At 34.4% G+C, this 20357-nt stretch overlaps 1 protein-coding gene across 1 annotated transcript in view; it reads right to left on the bottom strand.

The window, feature by feature from the left end:
- Positions 1-4510: 4510 nt before the first annotated feature.
- The window catches only part of LOC145674288 (uncharacterized), a 228508-nt gene continuing 212661 nt past the window's right edge, over positions 4511-20357 (bottom strand). The window contains exon 12 of the mRNA XM_081744142.1: positions 4511-18142. Coding sequence (XP_081600268.1) covers positions 16994-18142 — 1149 coding nt within the window. The 3' untranslated portion in view covers positions 4511-16993. The remainder of the gene's footprint in view (positions 18143-20357) is intronic.

Genomic DNA, 20357 nt, shown 5'->3' on the forward strand with positions numbered 1-20357 from the left:
CAGGTATCAACGGATTGTTTTCATTCACATAGGTTCTGAGAGATGTGTATTCACTTTTGCGGTGATTGCCGATGCGGTGTTTTTTTTTTTTTTTTTTCGTGTAACAATCCTAGTCAATATCCTGACGTTCCTTTCAGACAACTTCCGTTTTCCCCTGCAATTGCTCCTCCTGGATGTGGTTCGTCCTTCCTGTTCATATGCACACATTATCCTGGATACTGTAGCTCGTGAGACGACACAAGTGTTGCAGTTTTGCACACAGATGCATCTGCTAAACGTGCCCCTACATCTGGCCTCTTTTGAAGTCGGATATGTCCCCCATTCTTCCCCTCTACTCACATGATTTGACGTTCACTGACGAACCTCTTCTACTGGAGTGGTACCATGGATCCGCACATTTGATTCATTGCCCAAAAGTACGATATAAACTACCAGATGGCTTTGGTGAGTCGCGCGAACATCCTATGCTATTTGCGCAGGTGTTTCAATGTCCACTACCTGTATGTGCAAAAACTTTCAACCCTGCGAAAACAGCAGTTGTTACTTTGGAAGATCGGAGTGTCCATTACATATTTATTACCATGTTGCTGGAGAAATAGAAACACTCGGTCACTAAGAATGTAATAAGCATCGTGGTTTGTAGTTCATGCTTATTATTCACCTGTAGTAGTTCACGCAAGTCATAGAATGAAAAATATACCTATACCATCCAGGGGCGGATCCATGACGGACTTCTGGGGGACAATGGGTTGTAATACTGCTACTTACAGCTACATTTAAAGAGTTCCAAACTCTGGGATGGGTTTTATTTATATATAAAATAAAGTTTCCTCTATTTATTTTAGTGGGGGGGGGGGCTATCGCCCACCCCCTGGAACCGCCTCGGATACCATCACAGAACCTCCCTCAAACTTCAAACACTTTTCATTCGGTTCACTCGACGCCGTGTATTATTAGAATACAAACAGACAGCTCATCAAACCACACTCCACGTTTCAACCACGTTGAGAGTCAGTTCACTGTGTGTTCTTGAGCCCATTCAAAATGTGCACCTGTATTTTGTGTAGTGAGAATGGCCTTTTTTGTAGTACTAGACTTTCTATTTCATTGACCTCCCTGCTGGCCTAGTGGCTAACACGCGACTTTGATGGACGGAATCCCGGGTTACATTCCTGATGGGATGAACTTGAAATTTGATCGCATTATGGTGGCTCGGATCCCACCTTAAACTGTAGGTTGAAGTCTCATATAGCCTCGATACAGAAAACGAAAACTACATTCTAACCAATAACCGATATAAATGTCCATTGCATGAAACTTCTTTCATAATATACTTTCGGAATTGGTTGAGATGGACCTGCATTCATAGACTGCAACGATTTTCCTTGAACGTCAGCGGTCTCTCTAGTGCAGTCTCTCTCTTTGCAATCAAATTCTGACATTGTTATGCATTCACATGGGTACTAGACTATTCCTTGCAGACACTTTAAGATGTTCTTTGATACACTAACAAATTGTACAATTTTATTTACTGTGCGTCCATTGGCAGCCTAATGCAATGGCCTCTTTCTTTCTCCCAGTCTGTCACATCTTTTCTTCGACACATGTGAACGTGCAGTTTCTAACACACTTACTGCAGTTAACTACAATTATATGTCAGCGGGCCATTTAGCCACATGCTACCAGTAAAACCCCGTCTACGACGAAATAAATTGACCAATATTAGTGCTGATTTTTATTCGGTATGCTTATGGCTTCCCTAAGAATTTTCTATATAAACATATAAAGCCACCTCAGAGTGGTACACACATATCTATTACATAATTTTATTAGTTTTGCAAAATACATTCAACGTAAGAAGTTCCAACCCTGGAAGCGAGCCTCCAAATTTCTATACAGTTTGCTATGCTCTCAAACTTTCTATTTTGAGCAACGCAGCCTGCAAACAAGAAAGGTTTAGTGAAACCAAGATGTATTTCTACCAGTAACGCCATTAAGCTATTTTTCACAAGAAGAATCGAAGTTTTCAATAGCAAAAATAACACAGTAACAGAAAACCAAGATTATATTAATTAAAATAATACGAAATGCATGAAAACGAACAGCTTTAGGACCTCGTAGTATGATGTGGTACTGTCGTCAACAAAATCGTACATCCATAGACTACTTGTGATCATTTTGGCAATAATCTCGGAACGAATGGACCAATTAAGAACACTTTAATCTGAATTTTAAATCGTAAACTCTGTAAATTGCCGAAAACTAATAAAAATTGGTCCCATTTGTTTAGAAGTTAGAAGTGTCTTAAATTCAAAGCGTTTTCTCAGATTACGTGATTAACATTTGGAACGTGTCTCTAAACATTCCTACTTGGAATGACGGAACTTCTGTAATAATGCTCCGCTTATTAAAAGTTCCGCGAAAAGTTTTCAAAGAAGTTCCGATTACTACGTTTGATAGGAGTAGTAAAAGCTGTTGATAATAGAATATGCATGCGGTTTTTCTGGCAATTGTATAAATCCATATATTAGTTTACCTATGTAAAAAGTTTTTGCAAGTTATGCAAAGTCCTTCTTTTCTTTCTTTCTTTCTTTTTTTTCTTTTTTTTTTTTTAAACCGACGACTGTACAGTCTAAAATTAAAAGGATGGGAAATACACATTTACAAGGAAACACTGCCAATATGCTGAAGCCTGTACTTTATTTACAATTGTGCTGCAGCTTGAACACATATAAAATACTTTACAATGGCCACCAGAAAATATGTATAAAAAATAATATCTTTATACTAAATAATGGAATAACTGTATGTATTCAGTCACTTAACTACAACACAAACCGAAAAAAAAAAAAATCTACACAACCTCTAATGAACAGGTCAAATCTAGTTCAACAAAAATACTGGATGTTTTCTTGCACCTACTGAAGGCATTGAAATTGGCACAAATATGATTGTATGTTCGATAGAATTTTGAAAATTAAATGTCAATATACCCGATTCACTTCGAAGTTTTTAGTACTTCCAGAATACTGTGAATCCCCAATGTTGATAATGCTCACTGCGGAAAAATTATTAGGCATTAATACCTGGCGATCTTTACTTCAATATTTTGTTAAACGGCAACACGCATTACTTAAACACTTTAAAAGAGAAAGCTTACTATTTTGAAAGTAACAGATAAACAAGGGGATTAAAATTTTAGGTTCCGTAGCGAATACGATATTATAAAATAAAATAACCAGTATGTTTGAGATTATGTTCATTATGGATCTCAAAATTACTGATCAATTATCTCCGCACTTCCTAAGCTCTAGACCCGCCATGAAGTCTTAATTATATTTGCTTTTGTTTTTCAATTACTTTCAGAATACTAAAACATTTGTGAATCAACAGTGACCTCTCTAAGAATGCCAATGAAATCGTACCTTCATGTGGGATGCGAGTCCAAAGTTCAACGAAGCGAAAACAAGCTTTTGCAGCTTGCGTTGGCACAGTGAAAGAAAAAAGTGAGAAAAGTTATGACATTGTCAAAAAGAATTATGCAGATTAAGTTAATAACAATGATTTGGGTTCCTCGGAAAGGCAAAGTTGATTGTTCCTGATTATTAATTCTACTATAGGTCTTCAGTAACTTGCTTCTATATAATAACTTTTCTGTTTCACGAAAAAAAAAAAAAAATGTATAGTGTATTGCCCCAGGGAATCCTTAGTAATATATAATTTTGCATTATTTTAAAACACTGTAAACCTAAGCTCTTCCGTGGCTATATAGTCAGCATATGTTCTTCAACGGAGGAGACGCGGGTTTAATTCCGAGTGGAGCCTTATGTGGTTTGAGTCTCACGTTAGTCTAAGTTCATTACTCACATTCGTGTTATAATAGGTCATCACACTACAAACCAAAAGGAAATCTTCGTTTTAGTCTTGTGTGCATTAGTGTTTTAATTAACAATTACGATAGCTAAAAAATCCTAGGTTAGATAGCTAGATGTAAAAATATATAAAAAGATACGTATAACTCAACCCTATAGTTTGCCATTAGAAATGTACATACCACTATTATTTTTACTTAGCATCAACAGAGGTTTTGTGTTGGGAATAGAGACAATCTTATCAGTGCTATTTTTAGTACAATATAGTTCAATGTATACCTTATCTCCAACATCGTCTCCCACTTTCTAACCACGCCTTCATTGCCTGCTCGCGATCCTGCAATCGGTATTTAAATTTCCACACTGTCTCTCTTACTTTATTTAAATTTTAAAAGTGTACAAAATTAGCACTAATTATTCTGTATCTAGATGAGATTCAATCAAATGTGACATTTACACGCGTCAAGCCCACTGTGTTTCTGCTACCGCATAACGTGTAAACACGTCATCATCATTTACGATGTTAAGCTGCCTTACCCGCAATAAGTGAAGCAACAAATCGTTTTCTAAACGCATTTTAGTTCATATTAATTTTATAATATTTGAAGCACAATAAATTATAGGGAAACTAAATTTACTTTAATTAAAAAAGAAAGAAAAAAAAACATTTATTTAAATGAAATGAACTTTCAATATTACTACAAAGATTATCTTGTAGTATACCAACACAAATAAATAATAATAATGTGATCCGAACTTCTAGCACCCAGATCATTTATGTACTTTTTATTACTAGTGCATGAATTTTAACCATAGTTTAGAAATCATGTATGTCAAGAAACTGAATCACATACAGTTATTTGTCAATAGAAACACAACACCCAACGAAACAAAACACATGGCACTTACAACTCATAACAAATACCTGCTTGTTACTAACACATAAGAAAAACAAAAATAACATACACTGAGAGCTCGCAATGTCAAAGAAAACAATAACTGCTGTTTCCTGTATTTCTTTTTTCTTTTCTTTTATGGCTCTTCGCGTGTGAAAAATCTACGAATCAGAATGCATTGTACGTAAAAGTATTCGCTCTTGCCCTGAATGTAAAACAGAATATCATTGCTCTGAGGCACAAATATTTCGATAGAATTAACTAAAATTTCAGCAAAGATCAAGACAGGCAGAGGTATTTATGCATGAAATTACTTCTAAATATTACGTTGAATGACTGCCTAGAATCATACATACTGAGGTACACAAACCAATACTTCTAGTTAAAAAATAAATAAATAAATAAAAAAATAAAAAAAACTTTTAATTCAGTTAATCTATTACAATTTCTTATTTCAACATTGTTCTTCTATTATTTTGAACACAAATAAAATGATTTAAAGTAGTTCCTAACTTATTGCCTTATTGTACTTCCGAATAAAATGTCTTCACTCATTTACTTTCATACGCATACTTCATTTCATACATTATACAAAAGTAACCAAAAAACTTTATTTTTCTTTTATTCTTTTACATTGATTACGAACGCAAAACATATCGAAAAACACAGGTACTGACAGTTACTTTTATCAGCTTTCACGCAAATACAGACAGACTTATTTGTATCTGTGAACATAAATTATGACTACCGATAAACAAAAGCAGTTTAAGACTTCTTACTTAAGAATATTTTAATAAATAAAACTATATCTCAGTTACGAAGAAAATCAAAGAATTAAATGCTTCTGGTAAATACATACAGTGAAGAAACCAATTCACAAAACTGTGTACTTCGTTACATCAAAGTACTTGTAAATAAAACAAACTCTCTCCTAAACAACTGAATTCCGAAATACTTAAAAAAAAAAAAAATAATCTTGGATGTGAATTTCGACAAATTTATACGAACAAAAAGGTCAAAAGAAAAGCTACACGTAATGCTTGACACAGATGATAAATACTGTAAAACTCATAATTAATTGGTATACATTTCATATGCTATCGTCAGGCGTATACCTTAAAATTCAGCAGAAGTCATACACTTAAAGATAGCTTTCTCACATGAAATAACTTCAACAAACTGTATCACAAAACTTGAAGCAGAAATGATGAGACATAATATATTCAGAAACTTCGTAATCAATAATAAGAGTTTAAATATAACAATAACTATTGAGCATAGCTTAAAGGCTTAAATTTGTATCCAAATAGCTTTACAAGCTTATATAAAAATCCATAGATAATTGAGTATGTACGATGCAACACCTCTTCGGCGATGTTGATAAGTTGGCATAGTGGAGTTTTCATTCTTCATTTCCTTAGTTAAGATGTTAATTATATTTCTTTGATTAGAAGGTAAATGTGCATTCATTAACTGTAACATGTGATAGTAATATTAATTTCCAGATACTCCAACTTACAGTATACTTAATGAAGGTAACGCTTATTTGATACATGGAGTAACAATAATACTTTCCGTTCCTTTCCGATCGATATGCATAATTATAGAACACATTCATCTCAACAAAAATCTGGCCTGCGACATACTTAAGAAGAGTTATTTTATACAGTAACTAGTTGTCATTCAAGTCAACACTTAGTTATTTGGACATTTGCGGGTAGAAAAATACCGACTACATAAAAATCTTGGGTAGTTTCTACCCATATCCATTTACGTATGACGTCGCTTCATAAAACGGGTTATTACTACACTCGTGCAAAATACACACTTACTGCAATCTCATATTTCGAAGGAATCACGATATATACAGATATCACTGTGCTATGTCTCTTAACGAAACACCCAAGAAGAATGAAATTGAATTTAAAAACGAAACTGTAATCAAGATAATGGTTGATATATCGATTTATCGAAATTCACATCTTGATCGTCTATCTTTCATGTGCTATTAAAAATTGAACTTATTAGTACACAGAAAATAATTCATTAGTTGCTTCATCAAAACAGCAACCTTTGTATTACTATGCGTAACGAGCACATACCTTGAACAAAAAATAAATAAATAAATAAAACTATACGAATAGCACAATTTTGTTCATTTTGGGCATATTAACTTAAATAAGATCTTAATATTTCAAAAAAAAAAAAAAGTCTGTAAAATCATCTTGACCACACACTGACACATACCTGTCTCTGTTTGGTCACTGCACCAAAACTTCAATTCTTCCACATTATAAACATGAACTATCAAAAGTAATGCGTATGAAAAGCTGGCACACATGTTACTCAACTTTAAGTGTTTTATATACTGGCCATTCTTTAGCAATCATTCGCAAGATAACAGCTTCTTTTTTGTTTGATGTATCTTATTTTGCATTACTTTACAAAGAGCTTATTACGTATGTTGTGCTAAATCATATAATGCAAGAAACGTTTTTATACATATTTTACAATAGTTACATGGAACTTTCAACATATATATTATTTTTTTACTTACAGAGAGTTTGTTACAAAACTAATTAACTACTGTATTTTGAGGCTCATATGCCTTCATTGGAATTTCTAATTAAGAATGCAAAAGGCATTTGATACAATATACATATTTCCTGCAAAATTATCCAAAATCGTTACTTAGTAACTTCCTGTTTCAACATTTTCGACAGCTAATTTTTTTTTTTATTTTCTACATATATTAATCGGCCTAAACACAATACTAAAAAGTAAATGTTCAGTTTTATTAAGTCAGAAAGACAGATCTTAATCTAATATATTGTGAACATAAAATTGGAACACAAATGAGCTTCAGTTTCCTAGCACGTTTAAAAAAAAAAGTTTAGTTTGCTATTATGAAATATAACACAGTTCTTATGCAACTACACTGAGAGAAGTTGATATTGATCTAAGGGACAATAGATGAAGTGTATTACAAGATAAAGAATGAGTTTAATTCTTACAAATAATTTGCTAAAAGTACTCAGAATTCTTTGTGGTGGCAAGATGTTAGCCTTTCTAAGGCAGGAAAATCTTTGATATTACTAGTCTAATTTGCTTTAAGCTTAACTTACACCGCCTCCCAAACCCTTTATTATGTACGAAGATAATTTGGAATGTGTTAACAGTCTTCAATCTATTTTACTAAGACACACAAATAATTTCAATAACTAATCAAGAGTAATGCTAATGATGGAAATGGAAAAAAATGCAGTTAACCTTTCACATAATTTGTGCAAACGTTCCCCAAAGTCGAACCATATTAATCAAACGTGTTTGAGTTGATAAACTTACAGAAACCAACATAATATGAAGAGGAATTATTTTGGAAGTATTTCCGCAAAGTCACAAATTAAATTGTGTCCTTCAGTGAGATATACGCATATGAGTGTGATTTGCAGCGAAAATGATTATCGCAAATAATTACCTTCTCTAATGCGAGATATGAGTTTCAATACACACTAAACTAATTTAGTGTCATGGAGAAGTGAGTGGGGCACAATAGCAGAAGAATGATTTAATGTACAGACAAATTTCTATCTTCTTTGTAGAAACAAAGATATGAGAGCCTGTTCAACAGAACCGAAATTAAGTAGCAATCACAGAATGAATGAACACAGAACGTTCATCTAAAGTAAATTATTTATTTGTTCTGCTCTTCTAAGAGATGCTGATTTTTTTCTCAACTGTCCAAGTTCTTGAGGTGTTACATTTCAGTAATAACTATTACCTTGCTACTCAGTATAGAGGAACATGAGTACAACTGGTTACTTTCACTACTGAACATAGTTGCCATTGTAACAGTAAAATTTAGCTTTAGGTACCCAGATACAGTTACTTCTCATTAATATTATACTGAAATAGAGCTACCTAACAACACTTCGTGTTTATTATTATTATTATTATTATTATTATTATTATTATTATTATTATTATTATTATTATTATTAGTGGAGTTGAAACATCTCTCTGTTGAGAGAAAAAATCTGCTAAATTGAAAGGAACTTGAATGTCAGATTTTCGGTTAGTGGGGCTTGGGAAAATAAATCCTGTTTCTGTCAACTCAAGAAGTAAAGCATCCACTCAATATAAGCGGGAGATGGGGATGTTTTAGTCTATACGACTCTACCACACAGATTTTTCCAAACACTACTAATGGGCGAAAATGAAATAATGCAAAACACTATATGTTATTTAGTACAGTCCAAGTTACAATGTAATTAGCGGAATAAAGTATTATTAAAATTTACTTGGTATACGACACAGAGAAAACTTAAGATTCTACATTTCTACTCACACCTGATGTATTTGGGGAAACACTGTGATACAAAATTCAACCCATACTTCCTCCATTTTATCTAGTGGCATCTTCCCTTCTATACTACGTTCAAAACTGATTGTCCTGTCATGATTTTTTTTTCTCAATAACGTTTGAAGGAAATGGCCAATTAGAGCACAGTCTTAAAGTAAAACACATACTCAATTTACACGAAACTTGCTGGAAGTCGTTCAACGGCATTACTTTCTTCATTTTATTTTAACGAAACTCTTTATTAAAAACTCTTACTTCTGTTTTTATAACATACATATAAAAAATAAATATTAATCCTTCGGTAAAAGTTTTTCATATAGAGAGCAAGCGTGTAATAATTTTGAATACCCGATTAATTCAAAATAGACAGTTGTTAGTGTAAAATCACTTTAAGAGCTGGTTTATCAAGAAACACTACAGGTACTCGCCTTGCTCTTCTCTATACTGTTAAGATTTATTAAATGATTACGAATAGTCGAATTTTCGGCTGCCTTCACAGAAACATAGTCACCACTAGCACATTATAACTTATAAACATAGGCATTTTGAAGCTCTTAGTATGGGTTCTCCAAAGTGTAAAACTCTTCTGCTACTATACTCTTTCCAGCCTTAGAAAAAAGTAGATGTAAACAAACCCACCTGACTACCAGTGGGCCGATGACCAGTGATTGGTTGTTGGACTCACTGCACTAGTATCCTACAGCAATATAATCCCTACTAAAATAATAATTTCAAATAAAGATATCTGAATTTATCCTGCATTTTGTGATAATAAACGCAATATATATAATATTTAACAACAGATGTAGCTTTATTTCAACCTCACGCGTATTTGGACATATAGTATTTACTGCGCATGCGTATGCGTTCGCGCGCCTACCCCACTCATTTAAAATTATAGTAGGATGCAGAGTTTCGTGACGACGATATGTGACAATAATCCATTTTCGTCTCGTGTTATAAAACACAAAAGAGGACACAGGAACAGCGGTAAGCTCGTTTATATAAGAAAATACACATTTCTAATATAGTGTGAGTGCGTTAATTATTATCAACCAACTATAGCCTTAACATTGTGGAAATTATGCGACGACAGTAAGGTAGCAGACGATCTTGCTGTTCACGTCTCTGGCTGCCGAAGCACGTGTGAGCCGCGGAGTAATACATTTCGCTTTGTTTATGTCTACTTTGTTCTAAGGCTGGAAAGAGTTTATGTTGCTTCTTATGGGGATGGTGGTGCAAAGCCTGTACCAAGTGTCCGTGTCGAAGGGGTTTAGATTTGATTCCTTCGTTCGAATGAAAAATATCTTTATATATACGGACAATGAATATTTTTCATAACTTGCACTTTATCAATATTGTATAATGTACCTTTAAGGTTATTCGAAAACCTGATGATGTAACAACGATGCTCTAACGTAGGGTCTTTCAAAAAACTTAAAAGATACAAAACACATTGATAAAGCTATCAAAAAGTCTTCATAGTCCATACGAGACCTTATCATTTGTATGAGGGAATCAAGACTAAATTCCTTCGACAAGATACGTTGGACAGAAGTTGGAATAACAACATTCACACTTTCACGAACGTCACAAACCACAAAAAAAAAAAGCACAATGATACATTTACACTATGGAAAACTCATATTAGTGACCTCAAAATGCCTGTGTTTATGTTAGTGTACATATTTGTTACCTATATCATTTAACTAAACCCCTTTCTCTTACCTATACCTTGACAATGCTGCCACCCTAGGCAGCTGAAAATTTGACGATCGATGACTTATAAATCCGTATAACAGTGTAAAGAAGAGCAGACGGGTATCTTTTGATTCTATTTATAAAAATATAGACAGATTTTAATATATTGGCCTACCGTTATAAATAACCAAACACCTATATTTTTATCTTCAGAAGTGAAATATCGAGTTTTCCCTCACGTTATGAATGGTAATTGCTTTCTGGATTATCGTGTTACTGGCCAGAATCCTTTATATCGTAAGTGAAGTGGAGTAGAAATGTGAGATCTAATTTTTCATAACAGCATTTGACGCACTCGAACAAATTAACAGGGTTATCAATAGCAGTATTCTAAAGTTTGGTTATTCTTTTTTTGTCATTTTATATTGCTGGAACTACATATGTTGCTACTCTTAGTTTCTAGAGAAGACGTCGTAAAATGTTTAAAAAAAAAAAAGTACTAATTCAAAGTACAACTAGAGATTTTAATATTTACATGTGAAAGAGTTGTAAATTGGACTTATGAAATATACAATCATTATAAATTAGTATAAATATTTTCAACTAAAACTTACACGAAATATTATATGAAACGTCTTCTCTAACATGTAACGTAACCTATTATGTGATTACCCTCTTTTCGTAACGCAAAATACAAAACACTAGCCACTTCGATTTCTGTATTCGAACATTATTTTATGTATCTATTAACACAATACTCTTCCTAACTAAGAATATAAACAAGAATTAACAAAAAATGTTTTCTTGGAATAAATGCAAGTAAATATAAAGGCAAAACACGGAATTTATATTTTCTATCTTCTCCACAAGGATGCTGTAAAACTTTTGTAGATGCATTTTGTAAATTTTGAAGTGCCTGAAATGTAAGCATGATAAATGCATGTAATAAACACTGCTACTAATATTCGGCGAGGATACAGTGGTTCAATTGCTCAGCGCTCACCACTAGTGCACAGAGTCGCAAGTTCGATTCTAGGGCTCAGATTCATCATTTACCTCTGTGTATCATTTGTACTTTAATGCATAACCATAGGCTTAAAGCAAAAATTTGATTTTGCCATATTTGAGGTAACTCAAAATAGACTTATAAATTATGCTAAGTGTCTTATTTGAATAAATATTTCTATGTATTAACCTCCTGACTTACAATATATTCATGTTATGCCACAGCACCACAAAATTATTGATACTACATATTTTACAATATTAAAATAAAGATAATAAATACAGAGAATAACAGAAAGTAAAATTTCATGAAACGAAATACTCTTTGTCATTTAGCATTTAAAAACTAATCCATATATAAGCTGAACTTAACAAAACAAAACAAAAAAAAAAAAAAAAAATATTGAAAAAAGCAGATAAATAGAAAAATACATTCATTTCCTCTCAATATAGTTCAATATAATAAAAATTATGGGAGTAAATTTGTGATGCGTGTTTGAATAACAATGTCCAGGAGTATAACCTAATTTTATTCCTGTGCTTTTTAGCTTTTCAAAGTAACCGCATTGACTAGCTTAAACAATTCACTGACTAGTGAATACCACACTGGCAATAAATAAATTAATAAATAATTCAAAGCTACAAAAGATTGTACTATAACATTGCATTAGCGATACATTTTGTGATCTTAAGAACAGATCTTATTTGAACTCTTGCTGACTTACATGGTAAAATTACTGATGTTTATAGTTTACAAAGAAATATTCACATGCCTTTAAAATCACTATGACAGCGTTTTTCAACTTGTCACTTACGGATTTAATAACGAAAAGTGATTAATATACAGAAGTTGCTATAAATTAAAAATTAATTCCGACTTTACAGTGATAACAGTGATGATAAAGTTTGGGAAACAATGTTTCAGAACTATTACTTTCAAATCGAAATCAGCTAGACCTGTGCCTCTTGGAAGACTTTTTACTCCTTTTAAGGTCTATAACAACACAAAATCATTCTATAATAACAAAAGAAGTTTGACTAGTTACGTTAAAAACTGCAATTTGCATCTTTCCAAATACTGAAACTATTCTTGGCGCGAAATAATACATCACTGATGTTAACTTGTTCGCATTTTGAAATTATGAAATAGAAATTTGAAACCCATTTTCCACATAATATTTAGAAGATTACTTGGATCTCATGGTCCATTTTCCTGCTGATAATCAGCAGAACCTTTCATTACATAAAAGAGTTTTCGAACGGTAATGGATTTAAGCGAAACCAGAAATCTTGATTTGACTGAATTGTAATATCTCGTCTTCAGTGAAAAATAAGTACCCTGAATTGTGAAACATACATTGAAATATGTTATGCAACTTATAACAACCTATCTTCGAAGATACGTATTTTCCTTGCATCGTGGACTGAAATAGACATACAGACTACTACATTTTGTTCCTATCTTCAATTAAAGCTTACCAATATTCAGACATATGTCAACAACCTAATACAAATTATCAAAATTATCCATCTTAAACGTATTACCTTGCTTACAATTTTGTTTCTTATTGTAAGGAAAATATGACAATTGGTCAACGCTGGTAAGTAATCATCACCCTTCAAATTCTGATTCTTGAAAATGTCCTTGCACCTGCAAGCTTCTGGCTCTTCCCTAGAATCTTGAACATGGAGAGTAAAAATAATAGTAAAAGAAATAAAACCATCGATCAAATATAAAGGAATGGATTCAACGGAGTATGGAAGTGAAAAAATACCGGGTCAACTGCTGCTGTTACTATTCAAGTGGTGGTGTCTCTTCAGCAATTTAAAGGACAAGGTACATTTTCAATGCTCTTTCTAGGTTAAGTTCGTTCCTTTATGTTTCCTTTATGGTCTTTTGTAGAAGTGATAGGTTGTTCAGGGGATAAGATGAGCTTAGATATAAACCACTTAAAGAATGTAAGCTAAAAACACCTATATATTTGTAATTGTATTCAGTACGCTAACTACATTCCACTTAAAACGACATGCTCTAATAATACTCTGACTCCTTCTGATATTTAATTACCCTTTATTTAGAACAAAAAGTGTCATTCCTCGACAGAAATTAATTACATCTAACTAACTCTCTGGTTGTAGACACTCCAAATTATTCCATTAACTACAAGTTATTTTAATCTCCTCCACTTCATGTTTATTCCCAACCCAAGTAACAAGTACACATCGAATTACTTGTTGACCCCTTTAACTAATGTATGCATTCCTCGATAAAACACTGTTGATCCTTTCTGAAAATACAAATGCTTTAACCCTCAACAGTTTTTATTTCTTTCACTGTTATTTTTATCCTCTATATTCAAGACTCCAGGAAAGATCCGAAAGCCTGAAGGCAAAGATTTTTCAGAAATCAAAATTTTAAGTAAGTGACGTGATTCTTAAAACTCCTGAGCGTGTTAGGATATTGTCTGAGTTTGGTAAGTAGTTTAATTTTCCGTCTCTTCATATCTTTACAAAGTGTTACTTTTTTCCATTTTTAAATTTCATTAACAGTGTTCCATGCTAAATCCCACAATTTACTACGTTGCTTATATTCTAATAATAATGAACGTTTTTAGTAACTCTTCTCGGGCTATCAGCCAGGTGAAGACATTGACATCCGACGTTTTGAATGCGCACATCGCATTCATCTTCAGGGATTGTAATGAAGAGACCGGAGACGTGAGCATGTATGTAATGATGATTTAGAGGCAGAACTATGAATTGGAGCTTGTGACTGGCTGAGCGAAATGCTGGCCTTTGACTGGCTGTTGTTGTGGCTACGAGAAATGGCCTTGTTGAATATCTGTTTCTGTTCTTGAAAAGGGCCGACCAGATAGGGCAGAGTTGAAACCTATTGTCTCTTTTGAGAGTGTTCCTTTCCCGTGATATAGCTATGGCTTCCTTTACTGTCCTCTCAATAATAAAGGAAGAAACAACAATAAACAGAACAATAAAGGAAGTCATAGCTACCTCATGGAAAAGAAACAGTCTCAATTGAAACAATGGGTTTCAACTCAGCCCTATCTGTTGAGCATTTACAGAACAAAAACAGACATTCAACAAAGACATTTCTCGTAGCCACAACAGCAGCCAATCAGAAGCCAGCATCCCTCAGCCAATCAGAAACCAGCATTTCCCTCAGCATATCACAAGTCCTCATTCATAGCTCTACCCCTAAGTCTTCATCATATATACATGCTCACGTCCCCAGTCTCTTCATTAACTGCTCACGTCCCCTGTCGCCCTGAAGATGAATGTGATGTCTACATTCGAAACGTCGGATGTCAATATCTTCACTTGCTAATAGCCAGAAAAGATCTACTAAAATCACGTCGCCAGGAAAAATTCAATTCTTTCTTCAATAATGAACGTGTTTATTACCGTTAACAATTTAATTCACAATACTGATGTGTAAATTCAGAATTGACTTTTAGGTTTACTGGATTGTGCCTCAACCGTTATCACTATAGCATTGTATGCATTTAAAAAGGCCTGCTGAACTGTTGTAAGCTTCTAAATGATTCTTGAGCTTCTAAATAATGGAACATTGTAGAGAAATCCTTATAATGAAATGAAAAAAATTAAGAAAAAAAATTTTACTCTGTTCCAAAATTAACAGTTGATATCACAAATCTAATAACTCGTCCGGTGACGCTAAACATAGTCATAAGTGGAAAAGACAATGACAAGATTTACGATATAAAGGGTGTGCCTCTTTTGTTGCTTGTCTTTTCCACCTATGACACATGGCGGCCCTGGACGAAATAGTTTGTGACATTCGCATTTTGAATCCTGGAAGCAATTAAAGTACGGTTGTTATCTTTAATTTTTATTTGATTTGGAAATTGCTTCCGCATATAATAATCGTTACCAATTTTTGAGGAACATCTAGTTAAGTCAGCAAAACTTGTTAGAAATTTAAATTAAATATTTATACAAAAGAACCAAAATATTAAAAGCCTTTCTTTAATCATTAGCAAGGCTTACGTTTTACTCGTAAAGTCAGCAAGAATTCAATTATAATCAAGCAGACATTGACAATCTAATAGACCTTTTCTCTCCCATTTCATACTTTCAGGTAACACAATAATGTTTTAAAATAGTAACACTAAGCCTTAATAAATGCTCGGATGTGAACGTATAAATTTTGTTTCAGTACACAACCTCTGACTGTACCATATTCTTTATTCACAAAGTTTACGCACATTTTCAAGATTTCAGCATTTAATCTGAGTATTACCAAATATCTTTATTTCACATTGAAGCTTTTTCCTCGTCTTATGGCACTAAGCATTCTCTTTCTTTGAATTACAAAACAAAAAAATCATATCAAATATTTTCCTGCTTATATTATGCATGTACTCTTTATGTTACAAGTAAATGCCTGCAATAGAATTCTTTAGTAAAAATCTGTACACTACTTTCAGCTATTATTAAATATCTATTGCTCTTCTAGGTTCACTTTACAGTACGCAACAAAAACTTCAGAAGTTGATACATAATGAATAAATAATTCTTTGGATTTATTCTTTGCTTTCTTTGGCGAATGCAGTTAACAATTAACAGCAGCTTTTGGTTACAGTAATATTATAAATACCTACATACAAAAGTAACTACGTTGAGATAAATGTAAACGAGATAAACATATGGCCATGAGACAAACAAATGTTAGTAAAAACAACAAAAAATAAAGCTAACAATTTCATTCTTCATGCAATAAATGCCTTATAAATACTAGGTACTACTTTCTTCATATACTGTATGTACAAGCTGAATGTTTACTTAATATTTAACAACAAAAATAATCTGTTAGAAGTAAATAGTTCCTTAAATATTCTTTGAACATATCCAAGCCTTTGGTAGATCTTTTCTTTGGTGAGTTGAGATTACTTTCAGTAGCAAGCTTATCTCTATTATCCTGTCACTAGTCTTTATTTTCCTTAAGATAACTGCGCACAAAATTGTCTGTGTCCTATACACACATATGCACTTGTATATTCAACTTACCGCAATAAGTCTTATATTTACCTCTTTCATCCTTATTGGAAACTTGCAATAATGAAGACAGTAAATAGGTGAACCTAATTTATGATTATTTCAATAAATGCTGTCTGCATTTAGGATTGCTCTTGCACGTTTTCAACTTCAGGCTTTTTCAGAATAGTAGGTTCATCTTTCAGAAAAGTTCCCGATCGTGACCCTACAGATGGAGGCTTTGGTTCGGTCTTCTCTGTTGATGAAGAAGCCGAACTTGTATTCTGTTTATTTTTAGTTATAACAGATCCACTTGGAACTGTTCCGTTCGCTGCACTTTGCTTCCCTTTCAATGTGGTTTGTCTAGTAGATCTGGTTCCTTTCTCCGATGGAGTCGCGGGGCGACCGGAATCCTTGATATTTCTTCCATCTCGAGTGCTTTTGGGACTTATCTGGTTGCGACCTTTTGGTTCAGTCACTTTGGGTGATAATGGTCGTCGGAATTTTTCAACAACAATTTGGTTCTTCGTGTTTGTGGCTCGCTTTGGTACGGCAGATCCTGTTGAACGTGTAAGTTTTCCTCTTTCTTGGTTCCCAGTCTTTGTATCAGTCTTGGCAGGTTGTTTCTTTGAAGTTTCTGCTAACGAGCTTTTATTAGCCGTCTTTGCCGCAGACGCCGAATCACCTACTTTAGTTGATTTCCTCATTGGTGAATTAGTGTGCGACGGTGCTCTAGGTTTGGTCGGCGATGACACAGCTGATGATCTTAGTCTGTTATCCCGAAGAGGACTGAATGGCGCCCGCTGATCACTAGAAAATTTACCCGAGGTTCGCGGACCCAGAGAGGGAGAATTGCGAGCCCTAGCTAGATCTGACCTCACAACGGCTGTTTGTGGACTGTCGCTCGATTCGGGTTTTTCATTTGAGAAAGATTTCGCCGTTTTTGCCTCTGGAGAAAGTGATTTTGCTACAGGGATCTGTGAACTCCCAGGCGAAGCCTTCGTTTTCGTTGAGGTTTCTTGTTCGTCTTTAGTTGTTCCGGCTTTGTCTTTGGTAGCGTCTCGTTTCTTGATCAATGTCGGAGTGACTGGGCGAGTATTTGATCCAAAGAGTCCACCTTCTCTAGCCACACGAGAAACTCGATGGAATGCTGGAGATGATGTCCGTGACGAATCGGACGATGATGCCTTCATCCTTGAAGGAACAGCAGACTTTTCTGGGGTTGCAGTACGGGATACGCTTGTACTTGATGTGCCAGCTGGACTCGCTTTTTGAGTGCCTGAAGTTTTACCCTGAAAGATACAGAAACTAACTTCAGTAAAAGACTCGAATTCGTACACCATAAAAGACTGTCAATGATTACATTAATATCTATAATATTGAATTTTGGTATGAAATAAGTATTGTATATAATTCTAGAAAATGTGATTGGACATCCATTCAATAAATTTTAAAATAAAACTAACTTTTTGAGAAATTACGTCTAGTATATTATTTTATTAATTACTAGTTAATATATCCATTCTTCGAATGAGGCAGATAAAATATCTATGTAAACAAACTGAACAACGAAAAATATATCGGTCATTTTCTATTACTTATAGATATCCCGGTAAACGCCCCCTGAGACCCCCTGGCTCCATCTTTAAAAAAAACGCCTCTGCCCCCGAGCCGATGGGGGCTGTATTTGGATTGATTGATTTTTACGTCCCGTTCAGCAGCGAGGCTATATGAGACGTGGACCTACTGATTAACGTGGAATCCGAACCACATGAGCTCCGCCGGGGCTGTATTTGGAAGTCAACGCCTATGGGAATATCACCATTCATCTCAGCAACCGCAAAAAGTATGGATTTGACACTAATATCGGTCATTTCGGATTATTTTTACATGTCTCGATGACCCTTCTATTATGACTCCCGTTCGTGAGCTGATGGGGGCTAAATTTCAAAGTAAACGCGATCTTGAGTTTCACCATTGAGCTCAGCGATCCCGAAAACTAAAGTTTTGACACTAATATCGGTCATTTTGGATTATTTTTTTACATGTCTAGATAACTCCCACCTGCAGGTGAGCCCCGGCTCGCATGCAATAGTAGCTGAATTTTCAAGTCATCGCTAATGGAAGTGTCACCACTGCGAAAACTGTAGATTTGGCAGTAATATCGGTTATTTCGGATTATTTTATATGTCTTGGCATCCCCCCGGGTCACCCCAGACCCGCAGTCGAATAGGGTGAATGCGATCGGAGTTTCACCATTGATCTCAGCGACCGCGAAAACTATGAATTCGGCACTAATATCGGTCATTTTCTGTTACTTTTACATGTCCCGGTAAACGCACCCCTGAGACTCCCTGGTTAGATTTTTTTTTTTTTAAAAAAAAAAAAGCTTTGTCTTGATCTGGGGCCTGGACCAAGGTACCCGTGACCAAATTTTGGTAACTCTCGGTCCACTCGTCTGGTCCCCAGGCTGCACACAGACAGACAAAGACACAAACAAACTCTTCATTTTTTGTGTTTAGATATGGGAGGCAGCCTTTAGTAGAAGTAATAGTAGTAGTAATAATAGTAGTTGGTAGTAATAGTGGTAGCAGTAGTAATAGTAGAACAAATAGTAGTAGTATTAGTACAAACAGTAGTAGTGGTAGTTGGTAGTAGTAATAAGTAGTGCTAGTAGTAGTACAAATAGTAGTACTAGCTAGGATTCGGTTAGTTTAGGTTAAGATAGGTTCTGTTGTCTGGCTCCCATCATCTAGACCTAAACCCATCGGCCATAAGCCCACCCTAGCCCCCAAACATTAAATAGGTTGAGAAGAACCTGATCATAATGATAATGATACCTGTAAACTTTAATAAAAATGTTCCCGTATTCTTAATGTGTACCTTCCTAGTGGTGCACATTCTAGAACATTTTCGAACCTATAGGAAAATAATATAACATGCTAGCACATTCTACAACAATTTCGAACATTCTGGAACATCCTGGATGGTCCTAGAAGGTTCTAGAGCATCCTAAAATTCTAGAACATTCTCGAACCTTTGGGAAACTTCTATAACAGTCTGTAATATTTTCCAAGATTGTTGATAATTCTAAAATTTAACCCACTTTTTAGCACAGTAACACCGTTGCTAGGGCATTTTCTCCCCCTAGGATCCCTGCTGGTCCAAACCGAAACCTTCTTCATGGATGGGAGATACATGGCTACAAGTCGCATATGGCTCCGGGTCTTGGTTTCGGAGCCTTTGTGGCACGCACGGACAAACCACACTTACTTTTATTATATATATTGATTTGTTCCTGTTCCTCATTTGTTAATTTTCCTTGCTAGATCGTCAGAAGTACCAGGTTATCATAAAATAAGTATCGCTGTTCAGAGAACTCTGGAGACATAACAACTTGACAGAATGCAACCAAACTTTCTAGGAGTATATTTGGGAACATGCAGAAGCGATTGGTGTAGAAAACAAAATTAGTTCCAATTTTCGCCACCAGAGGTGATTGTGGCG

This window comes from Thermobia domestica, chromosome 17 (genome assembly GCF_964235325.1).
Source record: "Thermobia domestica chromosome 17, izTheDome1.hap1.1, whole genome shotgun sequence".
Taxonomy (NCBI): Eukaryota; Metazoa; Arthropoda; class Insecta; order Zygentoma; family Lepismatidae; genus Thermobia; species Thermobia domestica.